Raw genomic sequence first — 13099 nt, forward strand, 5'->3', positions numbered from 1 at the left:
TTTAAGTTCAAAGATTTTTTGACATGTTAGATGCAACTAAGAAACTATTTTTTTATAAAAATGTAGAGATGATCATCTACTTTTATCATCTACAAGTAGATTCATGGCGGTAAAAACGAATTATAATTTAGGTTCCTTCAGTCATCCATTAACTAAATATGAAAGCTGTTATGCAGTAGTTGTGCTTCCTTTTACCTCAGTATAAGGCCCTCTTACCACAGCATGAGGCTGTTGTTCAAAATCTTCTTTCAAGTTCATTACAATGCATCTGTTTGTTGGTAGTTTTTCTGACATTTTAGGGCTACAACTCAGAAGAATAGAATATGATTTCAAAATAGTCATTCTTGGCTCTTTCATTTTAACAAACTTATCATTCACCATTTAAAAGGTAAAAATTCGCAAACTATCTAATACTTATATAGAAAAAAATATTAACATATGTTAAACTCTTATATCTACCACTATATATTACCTTTTTATTTATTTTGAAACTCATAATAATGTATAATCTAAAAATAATTATATACAAAATATAATAGTATATAACTAAACTTTAGTTCATGTATTATTTACAAAAATTGCTATTAGAAAACTTTAAAATTTTAATAATTCATTCAAGATATTGATGAAAAATAAATTTTATTTTTAAATTTAAAGTTTATTTTGATTATAAGAAAATCTTTTGAGAAAATATAAATCTTACCAAACATAAATATATTTTTATAAAAGAATGAATTAATTTTAATAATTCATTCAAGATATTGATGAAAAATAAATTTTATTTTAAAATTTAAAGTTTATTTTGATTATAAGAAAATATTTTGAGAAAATATAAATCTTACCAAACATAAATATATTTTTAGACAGTAGTTTTCCATTAATTTTAGATATATGTATATAGGAACTGTCCGGACATTTGTAAACATAGTCTGGTTTTTGTTCCGGTTCGGTTTATATGCACATACTTAACCATGACCATGGCCAATCTCCTTACTGATGTAAATGTTACACCTATAACAGTTTGTCATGAAAGTCTTGCACATTTGTGGATATGCAAGACAAGAAAACGAGAAGGTGGAAGAAGGATCAACTAATTGACCAAAAAATCACAAAACAAAAGAGAGTATTATCATAACTTAGATTACAAAATGAGAAATGCAGGTAAGAAAAGGGTCAAGCCGGCTCTGCTTAAGTCGCCTTACGGTTGACTTTCAGGTAGGGAAGAGCGCCGATCACATTGTCATAGTCACTGCGGCTCACTTCATGCTGCATTACAGAACACATAAGCATATATAGTTAGACGCGTAAGAGAGAAGAGGGGGTCTAGAACAGAGCAGCAAAGTTGCTAACTAACACAGCCAAAAATAAGGAACACTCAGATCATGAAACTGATATGGTGGAATAGAATTCTCCCTAAATCAAATAGTCCTGATGGAAACCAAAGCAGTGAATCTCAATGTCACAAGAATGCAATTTACACACACAAAAACTATATACATACCATTCACGACATGTAGAATCAACAGTGAACCTAACGAGAAAATAAAACCAATGAGTCCCAATGTTAAAGAAAAAACAAACCATTTTGGAAAGACGGAGCTTCCTCTTGTTGTTCTTCTTAGCTAACAAATGCTGCTTCCCGGATCTCCTCCTCACTATCTTCCCCCTACCCGTCACCCTGAACCGCTTCGCTGAGGCCTACCAACAAAACACAAACACAAACACACATGTTCATTCAAGCAAAGTTGAAAACTTTATGAAGTTAGGAATGATTGAACAGAGGGAAGTTACCTTGTGGGTCTTCATCTTGTAGCCCTTATGAGCGAAAACGGTGAGAGTCTGAAGCCTCTGAGAACTCGGAGAGACAACGGTGGATATCTTCTGAGGAAGAACCGCGCGAATCCCAGAAATGCAGTGAGTTGAGGCAAGAGCAAGACTCGACCGAGGGAATTGAACGGAAACCTTTGGGGACGAGCGTAAAGGAGAGAAGGTGATGTTAACGGAAGCCATGGAGAGAGACGCCATTGTGCCCTCGGCGACTTTTGAATCTCTTTTGGAACTCACTACTCTTGATTGTGAGAAGAAGAAGATAAGCTTTTTTTTGCCTTTGCCCAGGGAGATAAGAGTGAACGGATATGGTAGGCAGGCACGGACATTTGGGGTTTGGTTTGGTTCGGTTCTGTATTTTCGGTTTTTAGTTTTAAAGATTAGGATTTGTTTTGATATTTAGGAAATTTTGTTTGGTTATTTCAGTTTTTGGTCTGGTTTAGATAATAAATTTGGAAGTGGCTAGATAATTTTGGATCCGATTCGGTTCTGATTTTTGGGTCAAATTCGGATTAAAAATCATAAAATTCAGATTTTTCGGATTAAATATCTGATTTTTTAGTTTTTTAAAAAATTCAGATAATTCAAAAATATTTTAGATAAAAATACTCAGTCGATTTGTTTTTTTGTTACTTTGGATAATATACCTTATTTTAAAATTATTTAATTATTTTAAATTAAATATAAATAGTATTTGTAAATAGATAAATTATATTATAAAGATTGGGCATCCATTAGGTTCTTGTTTTAGGTTTTTTTTGTCGCAAAGATATAAGTTTCGAAACCAAACCGAATTATCATTTGTTTTTTCAGTTAAATTGTTTTTCTGGTTCCGGATAAATCTACTCAAACCAAAAATACATACAAAATTGCAGTTAACACGATTTAAATGATCTAGTTGGTGTGTATACCGGAATAATCAGATTTTGTTGCCAAACCAACAATCCTAAACTTTTCGGCTTTTTTTAACGAATCACATACACATCAACATATATATTCAAAGCATTTAAGAAGATATGCAGATTTTGGTCGAAAACACTTGAAATCTCACAGGCCATTAGAGTATTTTGGTCGAGTACTTGATAAACAATAAGTTGCGGAATGTGAATTTTCACGTATCATTTATCTCTATCCAAATCTGATAAAGAGAAGCTTGAAAAATCCAACTTACGCCTTAATTGACACAGTTGATGACAAAATAGTAGAAGTATACTATATAAGTTGTATGTTGCAAAACAGAAGTAATATGCTCTCATAAATTTATTTAATAAAGTGATTGATAGAGTAGTATATGATTCATATATAAAATGATCATAAAAATTAAATGTGATATATATAATTTTTATTTCTAAATAATATATATATATATATATATATAAATGTTTATACTTTTATTTACAATAAAACATCATAATCAATTTATATTTTGAATGTAAAATTTTATTCTTTTTAAAAATTAAAAAATGTTATTTTGTTTATTTAGATAAAAAATAAAAATTTATTTTGGATCGTAATATAATTTTGTGATATTATTAGACAAAATAAATTAATTTTAATTAAAAAATTAATTGCTTTATATATTCTATATGTAAATATTTTATCAAAAAATTTATATGAAATTATTGAATAAAGAGCATTCGAAGAACATTTGCTTTTTCTAAATACCAACCATGCTCTTAGATGAAAATTTTCAGCAGCTATAGTTGGAGCTTTTAAGAACATGATTAGAGACCGGTCCAAGTTTCAGCTTGATAGCTATATTTTTTTCCTTTGCTGACTCTGTTTTTAAATTTCGCATAGAGCACATCCATTGTTAATCTTCATTCTCAGTTTCGAGATTGGGAATCTGAGTATAATAGTTTTTGGAAAGAGATCTTGACTCTCCAGCTAGTTTGAAACTTCTCCGATTAGTAATGTTCTCAGTCTCAGGATATACTCAACTTTGTCAGCAAAACTGCGGAACCATTTCATTTCCCAGCTTCACATTTCCTATTTCCTTTCACTGTTGACGATGTGCCATTTCAAAAAATTTCATCCCCACCATTAGTATCGTTTTTGTGACATGTTTACCGACAATATTTACATCAAAGATCAAACAGTTGTCTAGGGTAGGGATGCGTAAATTTAACATAAGATTAGTAGCCTCAAGGGTATCACGGAGCTAATGTTTCTTGTCTGTGGTATACCCAGTATCTCTTTAATCTTCTCAATGGTTTGATGAGAAAAAAAAAGGATAATGGATGAATGAAATGACAAAGTTCGAACTAATGCTTTAAAATTAAGAATTCTAGAAAACAAATACAATGAGCCAATGTATTAGTTTTGGATCCCTCAAAGAGGGTTTCTTAGACATATATCTGATTGGGGTTCGTATCCTAGGTTATTGGGCTTTCATGTTAGGTTGTACTGGCCGTGACGAATTTTTGGTAGGTGAGAGCTGATGGTGACATTCCTAAAACGATCGAGAGGCTTCCATCGATTACACCTTGTTGGATGATTGTGGAAATGCCTCCCGATAATGGCATCAATGCTCAAAACCAAAAGCTGTTTCATTTTAGATTTTTACCAAAAAGATTCCTAAATCATCTGCCAAAAACAGAGTGTCTCTTAGATATAAGCTAATAAGCACTATTAAAGCACCATGGAAATAGAAGGTAAAAAAAAAACCTTTTTGTCGTTCTTTTGATATGTTTCAAGACTGTTCAATTGACGCTATAAATGGCTCTGGGATTTAGACTCCTTATTCTTTTTTTTTTTGAAACACATAAGACTCCTTATTCATTCTTTATTCAATGAACTCACTTGTGGAGACAAGATCTTCCAGACATCACATAAGATCCTATCTTATGTCTTTTTCATAATCTCCAGTTCCTACTGTTTCCTTGTGATTTAGGATTTGCCTATAAGGCATCCAATGTAAACTTCATTATTCTCTTGTAAATATAATAACATGACAGTTTGTTTTCTCCTCATACTGAAACATGGATTTCTTGTTCTACTTTGTCTACTTGCATTAAAAAACTTGTATAATTCTATCTTGTATTCTCGAGAGTATTTCCAATATAACACTATTTTCTTTCTATATTTTACTTTAAAATACTCCAATGGCATGACTCTATAATAGAGTTATTCTATTATAAAAGAAAATATAGAGAGAAAAATAGTGTTTCACTAAGAATGGTATAAAACAATAGGGTTAGGCGCAAATCAAATACTATCATAATTTTCAGTATTTGAGATTTTCTTTGTATTTACGGATATCCAACTTTCTGGTTTGATTTGCTTCGAAAAAATACGGATATTCGGTTTTCTAGATATCTAAAAAATTAGATATTTAAGAATATTTACGGATGTCTTATCCATTTTGTTCAATACTAATAAATTTAGAAAAATATACATGTTCGTCTTCAAAAAATATTTTTAGCATAGTATAGAGTATAAAATAAATATTAGCAAAACTATATGTTTCATAAATTTTCTTATAAAACATATAGTTTTAGAAAATTATGGTTTTTATAATTAAAGATTTTATATTCATTTCTCAATTTAATACTTATATGAGTAATTTTATAAATAAAAGTATAAAGTTATATGTTAAGATAATAGTTACATAAAATTATTCATTCAAACTTTTATATTTAATTTTACATATATATATATATATATATATATATATATATATATATATATTTGTATAAAAGTCGGAGCGGATTGGATATTTGACTCAAAATTTAGTATTTGTGATTTACTTCATTTTTAACGGATATACTTTAGATATTTTATTTGCTTCAAAAACTTACGGATATCCAAATTTTTCTGATCGAATCGAAATGAATAACAAATCAAATAAAAATTAATAGATAAAATGTAAAACCCTATAAAACAATATTGCAACCAATGTCTTGAGTTGCTTTTAGAATGCAACAAGCTGGATTCTTTGTCTTGAATTCCACGGTTCTTCTCGACAAGCCTTTTCTAATTTTGATTTGATTTTTCATCCAAATTATAAGAGAAAGGGAGGAACTCAATTTCACCATGTTTATAGGGAAAATCGTAAAATGGTGATAGAAACCCATGAGATTCATTTCAATGAACCTTGATAACTGAATCATGGTCATTTAATCATCTACTATACAATCACTTCCTAGATATTAAAGGGATATTGTATGGAACAATTTTGGATGATATATTATATATTGGCACAAATTAGATCCAATGACTTAATAAAAAAGGAAAGGAACATTAGAGAAGCATGGCATATGCAATAACTAATGGTGGTCACAATTAATCATGCTAAGCACATGAATGCTCATCATTTGGTCTTTGCTTATATACTTAACAACACCAAACGCCAAAAAGAATGAAGAGTAATCTGATTTATCTTCACTTTCGGCATTTTAAATTTGTAATCGTTACAATAATGTTAGCCGGCCGTTACCTTATTACTCTAATCCAAATTCATGAATGCGGCTAGGCAAGCTTGTGGTTTAATCATAGACTACTTAACTTTGTCTTATGTGTAATACTACTAAAATTAGTGTTTTGGTTTTATTTACTCAAGATTGCAGTTTACACCTCTGACAACTAATTATTTTTCTTAAAATATTTTCTTAGAATATTCACACATTTCTACATATAATATGTTTGTATAGTCTTGACTGATAGAGTAACAAAAACAAGTGAAATGAACATTGTCCCATAATGATATCAGCAATAGTAAAACAAAGAAGAAAATCAGAATTGGACAAATAAGAGAAAATGAGTTAGGTAAAGCTTCTTTTTTTTTTAACACAGTTAGGTAAAGTTTAAACTAGAAGAGTTCATTTCTTTCCACCTAAGAAGAGTAACAAGAAAGAAAAGAAAACATTTGCAAACAAATAATGATGGAACCGTATGTTGTTAAAAAAAACCAGTCTAATCAATTTGAGAATTATGTTGAAATTTTTAAAAGTTCGAATTTAACATGATTTTTGTTTATTCGTAATTAAATCCAAAGTTAGAAAATCATATTTGTTATAATAGTAATAAACATACAATCTTCAGGCCATTATCGATATATAATCAACTTTCTAGCTTATTAACTAACAAGTGTTTCATGAGTTCTCTTGAATAAAAGAGTTTATTTCTTGAATTCCGATACATGAATATAAAATTCTACACTTTACTTATCTGCAATTTTTGTTCATTTAGAAATATAAAAATATAGCTTTGGTATACATATTATTTACAGATTATGCTATTAGAGATCTTTATATTTTAAATATTCACTAATCAAATATTCACTAATCAAATAAATATTATTTTAAATATGCAAGAGTTATTTTAACCACGTGTCAGTGGTCAAGTGGTATGTACTCCTTCCTGTTGTCCGCAAGGTCGAGGGTTCGAGACTACCTCTTGCAGATTTGTGGTGATTATTTTGAGGGACCTTTGGGCCCAATACGGAGAAGCCCAAATCTGCTGCGCGTGGCCACTGGTGGCTTAACATGGGGTGATCACCAGCCCTCCTGGATGCCTTCGGCGGGCTCTCTGGCGGGCAATGCCCAGATTTCCGAGACGGTCATTAGGCGCTAGTCGGATTCCTCTCGAGGCATTCGGATACCAGAGTCATCAAAAAAAAATATTCACTAATCAAATAAATATTATTTTAAATATGCAAGAGTTATTTTATCAAACCAATTTCTAACTGATTAAATCATATTATTATTTTCTATTTTATGTTAGTTATATATGTATGTTTTTAATAGCAAAATGTCATAATTTCTATATTCTATAATAATCAAATAAATGTTAAATACTGAAATATTAAAATTAATTTAATATTACTTAAATTAAAATTTTATTCATATAGTAACAATAAAAATTTGATATATAATATATTAATTATAACTAAACAATTAAACTAAAAATAACTATGTTTAAATATACAATTTATTAAATAATTATTTTGTAAATTTAAAAGTAAACTTAAATAAATATACACACATAAACACAAGAGAAATTCTCTCAATTTTTTTTTAAATTTTTTTATCACAAAATAATCCTCAAAAATAAAATGACTAAAATAATCCCTTTTTAATTTGATTTTTTTTTTAATTTGAAACCCCATCCCCAAACCCTCACTCATTAACTCTAAATCCTAAGTCTATATTAATTAATTATAGGAGTACAAATTCATATATTCCCTTTTAAAAAAAATTTGGTGATTTTTCTCTTTGAGTACTATTTTGTGAAAATAAACTAAAAAGACTATCGAATGGAATTTTTCTAAACACAAATCACTCAAATTTTATTTAAATTTTTGATTTATAAAAAGGATTTTAAAATTGTAATATAAAAATTCTTGTAATATATTTCAAATTCATAAAATAAATATTAGTTATTATTTTCTATTGATTATATGATAATTAAATTATGTTTGTTTATACGACGGCATAATTCAATTCTGCAGAAATATTTAAACTATTATGAAGTATAATAAATAATAAAAGAAAATTAGCCTATTTCAGTTAAATATAAAACTTAAATAAATGTGAGATAGTAAAGTAAATAGATTAACTAATTTTGGTTCACATTATTATTTATATCAAATTACAAATTTTATAATTAAAATAGGCAAACAACAAATTAGTATTATACATGTTGTTTAGTAAAAAATATTGTGATCCAAGCATATATAAAACTTAAATCAAATAAGATATATTTTTATTAAATAATTTGGAATTATTTTTAAAATTACCATTCTGCGTTCCTGATTAAAAGTTAATATGTATGTAAATAATTTTTGTAGTTTGTATTTAATAAAACTTTAAGTATATTCAAAGTCTGGACATCCAAAAAGTTTATATTCTCAAATGAAATATTTACAATGATAAAACTAGAAATATTCTGCATATAGTGGATAAGTGTAAAAGGTCAATTACGATTTTTTTTTTGCATAAGACACACGATACTTCACACTAAAGACTTTTTAGTAAAAGTGAGTTAGCTTAACACTTGCAAAAAGTAAATCATATCACTATCATCATACGATGTTTTGTGGGGGTCAATGATTTAAAATTATAAATATCCACCATTTTCTCTTTATTTAGGTAATAACCAACCCAAATAATTATCAACAAACGACCCATCAAGATACAATGCAGCAGTAAAGAAAAGAAAATTCTGTTTCCGGTCCTATTCCGGCGTGATTTCTCTACACTTTGGGTTATAATCTAATCACGTTCAGATCTAATCTAACTGTTTTTCACCATTCTCTCGATTTCCAGGTTCGAATCCCCAGAACCCAGCTTCGATTTCATGTTAATTTCGCCTGTTTACCGCATCAAAATTAGAAATAACGAATCTGGTTTAGTCGACAGTCGACACTGCCAGTTCCTGTTTCCATTTTTGGCGTTTAGAGAGAGATTTAATGAACTAAGAACAATTTAATATTTTGCAGAAAAAGTTATTTATTTATTTATTATTAAATTCCATATTATTTTCGATCGATAAAACTTGTCTGCTTCATCAGAGACACTAGCCGTGTTACTAAAAACAGACTACTATATATATTTATATATTTTTTTTTTGGATTCTTCTCATTTCACTATAAACCCAATAAAAATATTGTTTTCTGAATCCCAAATTTCATTTTCCCTAGAAAATTTGTAAGATTTCTTCTTGTTTATGTTTTCAAATCCAGATGTTAAATCATCTGCATTATTCTCACTATTACTGCAATTGTTTTTCACCGTTCAACTTCAGAGTAGACACTGATTCTTCTATACACATGGTCCTCTTTGTCTCTTCCCATTTTTAAACACATATGAATCTGCAAATCTTATTATTATAATATAATAACTCACAAGCATATTATAGTCAGACTATTTCTAAAATGAATTATTATAAATCTTAGTCAAGGAAACTTCTTTTTGTGGACTTTGATGGAAAGAGAAGGAAGATGAAAGGTGGGTCTGTGAATAAAACTTGAAGTCTTCATTAATTACTCCAACCCCATCAGACCATGCCACACCCGTGACAATGACACTGAAAATTAGATCTTATTTGCTCTGATGTTTGTTTAAAAGTAATGTCTTTGATCCAAATCAAGAATATCTCTGTATATGTGAAAGTTCAATTAAACTAGTACTAGTACTAGTACTAGACCTGCCTTTCTTTTTCTTTTTTCTCTCTCTCTCTGCTTTCTTGTTTGACACTTGATTTTATAGTCCTAGGCTCAACTTTTCTTATCTCTTTCAGTCCTAGGTCTCAAGCTGTTCTTGCTGTCCCTTTTTCCTTTTTCTTAGGGGACCCATACTATACAACCTCCCTTTATATCAGTCAGTTTGTCCCAAGGACCAAAGCTTGTCCATGCCTTGATCTGTTTTGCTTTCTTCATGTAAAAACCCATCTCAAAGAACACCTAGAGATCTCATCTTTGTTCTGTCCTGTTCTATTTTTTTACTTGGATTGCTTTAAAAGAGATTCTTGATCTGAGTCTGTTGTAAAGATGTATAATATTTTATTTTCCTTTCCTTTCTTGGTTGTCTAAATATTCTCTCTGCTTTTCTCCATCTTGCACATCTGTGAGGTATCTTACTTTTCTCCTGCCTTATTGCAGAATAAAAGGGCATTTAGCTGCTTAACCATACCAATGCAAGGTTGTATTTGTTAAAGCTTGAATGGAAGTATTATATGGTTCCAAGAAAGCATCAATGGGGAAGCAGCAACAGCAATCTGTAACAGATACTACAAGACCACCTCTTGTTCCAGCGGAGAAGAACAATGCAGTTGCTGCAACTCGCCGGTCTAGAACAATGGAAGTCAGTTCGAGATACAGATCATCAACTCCTACTAAAACAAGGAGATGCCCTTCACCTAATGCCACGAGGACTGTCTCTTCTTCAAGCTCTCAGTCCTTATCATCATCAAAAAGAGCTGTTTCAGCTGAAAGGAAACGCTCTTCAACGCCAACCACTCCCACTAATCCATCCACACCGGTTAGTGATGTATCTATAGATTTACCGGTTTCATCTAGGAGACTTCCTACTGGTCGTTTACCTGAAGGCTTATGGCCTTCTACTATGAGAAGCCTCAGCGTTTCATTTCAGTCTGATTCAGTCTCGGTTCCTGTTAGTAAGAAGGAGAAACCGGTTGTTTCTATTGATCGGACACTGAGACCATCTTCGAATATTACACATAAACAGAAGAGTGAGACAACAACAACAACAACAACAACGTCTGTGTCTAGAAAACTTACACCCGAGAGGAAAAGAAGTCCATTGAAAGGGAAGAATGTGCCTGCAGGTCAATCAGAGAATTCAAAACCTGTAGATGGTCCTCATAGTAGGTTAATAGAACAGCATCGATGGCCTAGTAGACTTGGTGGAAAGATAATCTCAGATTCTATGAACAGAAGCATGGATCTTGGTGATAAGAGAATGCCTAAAAGCTGTAAACCTTTGCAGAAGTCTTCTAGTGACACAGCGAGGTTGTTGTCCTCTTATGAAAGTAATGGATTAGTAATGTCTCCAACAAACTCAGAAGATGGTAATGTGTCTAGACACAGGCTTCTGTCTGCAAGTTCATTAGATAGGGCGACTTCAGCTAGAGTGCATCCCTTGTCTGCTCCTGGATCACGCACTGCTTCTCCTAGCAGATCCTCATTTTCATCATCATCCTCTAACTCACGAGGCATGAGTCCCTTGAGAGGATTGAGTCCTTCAAGAGGCTCTTGTCTGAGATCGTCTACACCGCCACCAAGAGGTGTAAGTCCTTCCAGGGTAAGACAAACCAATTCATGCACACAATCGAGTAGCACCACAACATCAGTTCTCAGTTTCATCGCTGATGTCAAGAAAGGAAAAAAGACAACTTACATAGAAGATGTCCATCAACTCCGTTTGCTCTATAATAGATATTCACAGTGGCGGTTTGCAAACGCTAGAGCTGAGGGAGTAAGATATATTCAGAGGTTAATTGCTGAGGTAAAAATACTCAAAAAAAGGATAAACAATCTTTCTGCTTAATTGTTACACTGTATTAACAATCTTGAGGTTACAGGAAACTCTATACAATGTCTGGCATGCAACATCAGACCTGAGAGATCTTGTGACAACCCAAAGAGTTTGTCTCCAGCAGATGAAGCTAGAAATCAAGTTTGATGATATCTTAAATAAGCAGGTACGTGTCTTCTCTCTCTGTCTCTCTCTCCGTCTCTCATGGGATTATCATCCTTGTGGTCTTAATGCTTCCGTGTATGTATTTTTACAGATGGTTTGCCTTGAAGATTGGGCCATACTTGAGAGAGAACATGTCAGTTCTTTAGGTGGTGCCATTGCAGACTTGGAAGCAAATACTCTGCGCCTTCCACTAACTGGAGGAACAAAGGTATGTGGTTTACCTTTTCATAGAGTTGAAGATCAAGAATCGAGTATTGATTTAGTATAAGCTCTTGTGATCACAGGTGGACCTCAGATCTTTGAAGTTGGCCATGTCATCAGCTCTTGATGTAATGCATAGTGTGGGATCTTCCATATGGTCTTTACACTCACAGGTGAGACTACTTTTCATGAATCCAATAAAATGATATTTCCTCCCAAGTGCGTGAACTTTTCCCTCTATTGCAACTGCAGATGGAAGAGATGACTAGGCTTGTTTCAGATCTCGCTTTTATAGCTACAAAAGAGAATTTTATGCTTGGCAGATGTGAAGATGTCTTGGCATCAACCGCAGTCATGGAGGTAACAAATATCAAACAAAAATCCAAGAATTAATAATGTTCCAAAAAGTTAACAAAGTTGTCATTGTGTGAATCCAGATAGAAGAGAGTAGCCTCATGACTCATTTAATGCAAAAGAAGCAAGAAGAAGAAGAGATGATGCAAAGTCTCCATTGTTGCCATTAAGCAAGTTTTCACGGCCAACACTTAACAATGACTTGTAAATTGCTCTTTTTTGGCTGCCATTTTCTTCTGCCACCATCCTTTCTCCATTTTGTCTTTTACTTGTAGGAAGAGGATGTGAAATAAATGGTTTAAAGAAAATCAATGCAAAAAATGTAGTTTAATACTCCATCTGTTTCATAATACTTGATGTTTTGCCTTAGTGCACAAAGATTAAAAAAACTAGATTTTTCTAAAAAAGTTATTTTTAAAAAATCATTTTAGAATCAATTAACCAATAATAAAAAAGACAGTGAAATCTAATTGGTTGAACAGTTTTCAATAAAGTTAAACATGGGGTTTTATTTATACGACATTTAGTTGGCTATTCTCTATATAAAATCCAAC

General features: G+C 31.3%; 2 protein-coding genes across 5 annotated transcripts; one reads left to right on the forward strand and one right to left on the reverse strand.

The window, feature by feature from the left end:
- Positions 1 to 1075: 1075 nt before the first annotated feature.
- LOC108812747 (50S ribosomal protein L35, chloroplastic) lies at positions 1076 to 2165 on the reverse strand. Its single transcript, XM_018585091.2, has 3 exons — positions 1792 to 2165; positions 1582 to 1698; positions 1076 to 1266 (listed from the first exon to the last, which is right to left on the reverse strand). The coding sequence occupies exons 1-3, from the start codon at positions 2023 to 2025 to the stop codon at positions 1189 to 1191; spliced, it is 429 nt and encodes a 142-aa protein (XP_018440593.1). The 5' UTR covers positions 2026 to 2165; the 3' UTR covers positions 1076 to 1188.
- Positions 2166 to 8948: 6783 nt separating this feature from the next.
- Positions 8949 to 12878, forward strand: LOC108812748 (QWRF motif-containing protein 4). Of its 4 annotated transcripts, none has more exons than XM_056989038.1 (7): positions 8949 to 9095; positions 10430 to 11795; positions 11872 to 11991; positions 12082 to 12198; positions 12275 to 12364; positions 12444 to 12551; positions 12629 to 12878. In XM_056989038.1, exons 2-7 carry the CDS (start codon positions 10491 to 10493, stop codon positions 12713 to 12715), a joined length of 1827 nt encoding a protein of 608 aa, XP_056845018.1. In that variant the 5' UTR covers positions 8949 to 9095; positions 10430 to 10490; the 3' UTR covers positions 12716 to 12878. The 4 variants fall into 4 exon arrangements, with proteins under 4 accessions (XP_056845018.1, XP_056845020.1, XP_056845017.1 ...); XM_056989040.1 differs by lacking the exon at positions 8949 to 9095 and adding an exon at positions 9549 to 9895; XM_056989037.1 differs by lacking the exon at positions 8949 to 9095 and adding an exon at positions 9930 to 10320.
- Positions 12879 to 13099: the final 221 nt, after the last annotated feature.

The sequence above is a fragment of the Raphanus sativus genome, chromosome 6 (genome assembly GCF_000801105.2).
Source record: "Raphanus sativus cultivar WK10039 chromosome 6, ASM80110v3, whole genome shotgun sequence".
NCBI lineage: Eukaryota > Viridiplantae > Streptophyta > Magnoliopsida > Brassicales > Brassicaceae > Raphanus > Raphanus sativus.